Source organism: Haliotis asinina, chromosome 15, assembly GCF_037392515.1.
Source record: "Haliotis asinina isolate JCU_RB_2024 chromosome 15, JCU_Hal_asi_v2, whole genome shotgun sequence".
Lineage (NCBI taxonomy): Eukaryota > Metazoa > Mollusca > Gastropoda > Lepetellida > Haliotidae > Haliotis > Haliotis asinina.
The window spans coordinates 36632172-36637524 of NC_090294.1; the positions used below are offsets into that span (position 1 = coordinate 36632172).

The 5353-nt window shown below is 39.7% G+C and overlaps 1 protein-coding gene across 1 annotated transcript; it reads right to left on the reverse strand.

Moving 5' to 3' along the window:
- Positions 1-2343: 2343 nt before the first annotated feature.
- LOC137264874 (uncharacterized) lies at positions 2344-5025 on the reverse strand. Its single transcript, XM_067800221.1, has 4 exons — positions 5007-5025; positions 3607-3827; positions 2914-3024; positions 2344-2691 (listed from the first exon to the last, which is right to left on the reverse strand). Exons 1-4 carry the CDS (start codon positions 5023-5025, stop codon positions 2344-2346), a joined length of 699 nt encoding a protein of 232 aa, XP_067656322.1.
- Positions 5026-5353: the final 328 nt, after the last annotated feature.

The following is a 5353-nucleotide window of genomic DNA, read 5'->3' on the forward strand; positions in this document are numbered from 1 at the left end:
CGATTGCTCCCTCAACTCAGAAAGAGAACGGGGTCGGGCGCTGAAAACATTACTGGAAACAAATATACTTTACGACAGTATGAAACGGCTGAATTTAGGACGTAGTGAAGGTGCCATATGTAACTATAAACTTTTGACAAACTGTAATATAGTTGAATGATGTATGATTATAATATGCTTTTAGAATGCTTCTCTATTTTCCTGTTATATTTCAGCAGAACAACAATAAAACCTTTCTAATAATGACCAAATATTTATCATGCATAAATATGTGTTTTTAACAAACAAGAAGGTCAATAATATATACAGGCATGTAACCCATTATGATATATTGTTCTAACCCTTCTCCCAACAGTCTCGCTGATAACGTTTTGTGAAAATGATTCTAAATACAAACCTAACGACGCTCGTTGACCCAAGCATTTAGAGGCCCAATTGTGTTTACAGGCCTAAATATGTTCACAGTCAAACATGGGTTAATACTGTTTAACGTCGCATGAGCTGTTGCGCATGTGCACGTCGTGATTGGTCACTAGACAAACTACAGAACTAGAAATATGGGCAGGATAAGCGCCATGGTATGATAAAAGGCACGGATTGCTGAACATCACGTGCAAATAGTGTCAATCTGTATTGTTGAAAACTGACATTGTTAGCTTAAATAATTACTCGTCGTTAGTAAGTTAGTAGTTTCCTACCACTTTGTGCTCAAAAGGAATGTCCACTAATATACCCGATGCATATGTCAAAGCAGAAACATTCATAGGACCTTGCTCAAATTATCAACTTTTACAATGAATGAGTGCGCATAGTTTTACCCCGCACTCAGCAATATTATATGGCGGTTGTCTGTAAATAATCCAGTCTGGACTAGACAATCCAGTGATCAACAGCACGATCTATGCAACTGGTTTACAGCGACATGTATCAACCAAATCAGCCAGCCAGACCACCTGATCCCGCGAGTCGCCTCTACGACAAGCATAGTTTACTAAAGATCAATTCTAACCCGGAACCCGACTCCAAAACCGATATAGTATGTCATGCACGTGACGCTGTCATGTAACACCCGTTGTTGAAATCAACATAAATAAATGGGCTTCGTGGTATGTTTATTTCTTAAATAAAAACACGTAATGTATAGATATACATAAAAAAAACTTTAAAAAAACATTAAAAACGTTTACATGAGGAATGAAAAGTAGCATTCCATGAGCAAATAAAACAGAATGTATGGTACCATTGATGGCATGTATTAACAATGTATGGTACCATTGATGGCATGTATCAACAATGTATGGTACCACTGATGGCATGTATTAACAATGTAAAAGTAAGTGGCAATGTATACTGCGACAACAATGACTGAAAACATATTACTGACAGAAAACAAAGCGAAAACAATGGACATATTTCTCCAAACATTTTCATGGAATTCTGGAAGCACTGTCACCATTTGTGTTAAAGACAATTGTTATCGTGGATGGAAGATTTCATTGACGCAAAATAACACACAAGACAATATTACAGATGAAATTGTACATTCATTCGAAGAACAAACAAATATACTGAGGGAAACAAACAAGAGAACTCCACTTCATGCCAATGTTAATTTATCTATTCTCAGATTTCCTTCCATGACGCTACTCAAAGCTGGAGAAGGAAACGGGAAATATTACCGAAACGCTTTAATTTTCTTGTTCCCTTATTTGTTTCTCTTAGTGCAATTTCATGGTAACAATATAAATAAACACTCATACCAATAAATATTCTATTAAAACGTCAATTCATGTTCAGCAATCCTTCACGCACAGCTGGAAGACAGTTTTACGATACGAAATTGTGTGAAATATATTGTGCATTGTGCATTTCCTTTGTAACACACGGACAAAACAATAAAACAAATTTTGAAATTTTCCAACAAGACATAACTTTGATATGCCATGCTTATCAGATTAATGTGCCACGAGTGTAAAGAGATTCTCTCACGGAAGAATAGATATACAACTTTCGGATCGGATCGGATCCGGATCCGAAATGTATTATAACGTTACGGTGGTCTCACAAACCTTTAGGCCTTTGTGAGGTATCACGTATTCCAGACATTCATATTATCACTTATTCTTTCCGAACAGCACATTTTCCAACTCTTCTTCCTCAATCGGTTGTACAACACTCACACATATCACACATACTTTAAAGAAAAATGTAAATATTGATAAAAAGTATTCACAACTAGCCCAAAAATAATAAATTCTCAATGAAAAACTATGCTGTAAAATATATATAAAATAGATATCTTCACTAACAACCCGTCCATGTTCACTGATAACTCGTCCATATTCACTGATAACCCGTCTTCAGCATTGCGTGACTTTCTTTCACTCTAGTTAGCAGATGTACGACATCTTTGGCAATGATGTAGTCTCGTTGGCGTTTGCTACTATCGGACGTGATCTCGCGAAGTGAACTCGGCATCATCTGACGTGTGACGTAACTTCCGATGCTTTGATCGTGGTTGCTCAGGAAGCTCTCTATTGTGCAAAGCATCGCCAGTATTTTCTCCATTGCATGTTCGAGGGTAGATTTGAGGGTGTTGTTGAAATCGCTGATATCGTCAGCTTGGACAGCCTCGAGGAACACGTAAGCGATGGAGAGGTTCTCGTAGTCTTTCTTCAGGGTGGTCGTCGTCTGTAAATTGAAACATAACATTACTTTTAAGTATGTTCATTGGTCGCGAAAGGTGTAATAAAAGTAGATATATTATAAGCATGCAAAGAGTGAGTGAATGAATATGATTTTAAGCAATATTCCAGAAATATCCCAGCAGGAGACGCAAGAAATGGTCTCTCGGTGAACTTTGGGTGAAAATGTTCATACACAGGCCAGTCAGTTTAAAGCTTATTGACTTACTGAGTTTTTGTCCGTCCAAAATATGACGTCATCAGGAGAGGGAAAGTTGACGTGGGTAGATCCTTCCAATATAAGGGCAAGGGTCACGCTTGAGTCCAGTCGATGGATAGTCTAAGTTGAGAGCAAAGAAATTTATCAAAACAAAAAACGGAATACCTTCCCTTTTAAGCAGACTGCCGCCCATGGGTTTCGGCGCAATGCTGCTGGTAAACTCACAACGACACAACGTAACTGTTGACCCTGATGAATATGCACGGATCGAACAGTCCATTACCTTCAAAGGGTGACGGGTATAGAACGTACAAGTAGGGTAGGCCACGGCAAATATGATTATGATGTGCACGGAACCACGACAACTGAAACTCAAGGCATCGAATGCGGTTCTGTATTTTCACACTGGTCTTCGTAGCAAATTTTGTTGTGCTCCGCTGCTACAATAATGTACGATAATGTAGACGCATACATCCGACGGGCACTTCACAAAGATATAAATCTTGTGACATCTAAAATCTCATCTCAGGAGACTTCATGGCGCTATGCAGAGACAAGAAGTGTTGATGCACACATATTCCCTTGTTTGAAAGACGGACATATTCACGACACAACAGATGGGATATCATCCCTCAACACCTATGGACACATCAAAATGTAAATACATCTAACACATAAAGAAAGATACACAGATGTACTTACAGCTGCTTCACGAAGTGCGATGGCGTGTTGATGAGATTCCTTGGTTCTGGTGTACAACTCAGCCGATAGGTCGTTGTTGGACGGTCCAGGTGATGGGTCATCGAAAATACCTCCCCATGGAATAATAGGAGCTGGGGGACCACAAGGTGTTGACCAGATTCCAGGCACGGTGTTTCCCACGATGTTGTCTATGAAGGAGGCAAAGACGAGTACGCAGATTCCTGAAAAAGGGGAGTTTTTTCAGTTGAAACCGTGAGTGGGTTATGTTTTACGCTACACCAAACAATATTCCTGCTATATGGCGGTGGTCTGTTTACAATCGACGTACACATGGACAATTCGGAGGTGACGTTAAACATCAAATGTCCTCAAGAAGTAATATCACTTTCCCGGAAATAGTGCGAGTGAGTATGGTTTTGCGTCGCGTTTAGCAATATTCCGGCAATAACACCACGAGGTACACCAGAAAATTGCCTTCACACGCAGCATGTACACGTTGGGAATCGAGCCCAGGTCTTTGGCGTAACGAGCGAACGCTTTTACCACTAGACCACCCCACTCTCATAAGCCTAACATTGAAGATAACCCGTATCAAATGCAATATGAACTAGACACCTTAAAAATGTTCATGCATATTGCCAATGCGAAATAATGAATTTCCTGTGAGATATGGGTTCCTGAATTCATCGCTACTGCATTTCGTGAGGACTCTCTGATAGTATCAACATGATATTGATAATGGGACAACACGACGCTACTTCTTGCCCCTTCCTCAGATGGTTAAAGTTTCCATCCATGTACTCGGCTTATCAATAAGAGCATTTCTTCATAAGGCAAACAGTACGGAGGAACTCTTCTGTCAAAATCCGCGCCCAAGTAAAACCGTGTGCATGACATTTCAAACAGCTGTTAATAGGATTGCAACGTGAACTGCAATGCATAGGCGCGATTTGTCGGCCCAACAGAGGTTTGGGTTCAAATGACACATTGGCCCGCCTCAGGCTTAAGATAAAGTTACGTAGGTTGACTGTGTATGACAGATGTCGACTTTTCTTGGAAATGAAACATGTATAACAATTTAGTGTAATGTGTATGAACGGTTTTGTCATACGATATAAATAGTACATAATTAAATACAGGAGTGCATAGTTACCGTTAATAAATGATCAAACATCCTTGTCATGAGAGAGATACCTCACACAACAATTGGAGTTTACTTTATACGTATTTTTAATAAACACAGCAATACTTAATGACATGGAATAGATTGTGTTGTTGGTATATAATTATTGATTTGTCTACATCCTCTGCTTCACAGCTGTTAGATGCATCAACATGCCACCAGCCAGCGCTCAAGCTGAACGAACATATAATATTTCATAATATCAATACAAACTTACCGGTCTTGGAAACAGACATCGCTTCGAATATCGTTGTTGATGGAGTCAAATGAGCTGTAGCCTTCACTGCTGTTCAGGTTTGAGAATGGTGCCATCTTTGCCATCTTATATACAGCTTCTGTGAGGGGAAATCCGGGTGGAGAATCAAAATATCTGTCAAATTTTCCCACTCGCGCCATCGTGAGCTTCTGTGTAGTTTCCAACACTCTTTGCATCCCCATCTTGGAGTCCGACTCAAAACGAGGCTGTCAGTAAATTCATCAGCCAATAGCTGAGGCTCTTCTGTAATTTCTGACGTCATTGCCCATATATGTAACCACGATCCTGCTATAGTTGTGGGCTTTACA

Coding starts and splice junctions, on each gene's coding strand:
- LOC137264874 (XM_067800221.1), bottom strand. Junction 3,025..3,606: donor TCGCACTTCGTGAAGCAGCT/GTAAGTACATCT, acceptor CTCTCAACTTAG/ACTATCCATCGACTGGACTC. Junction 2,692..2,913: donor TTTGGACGGACAAAAACTCA/GTAAGTCAATAA, acceptor TTCAATTTACAG/ACGACGACCACCCTGAAGAA.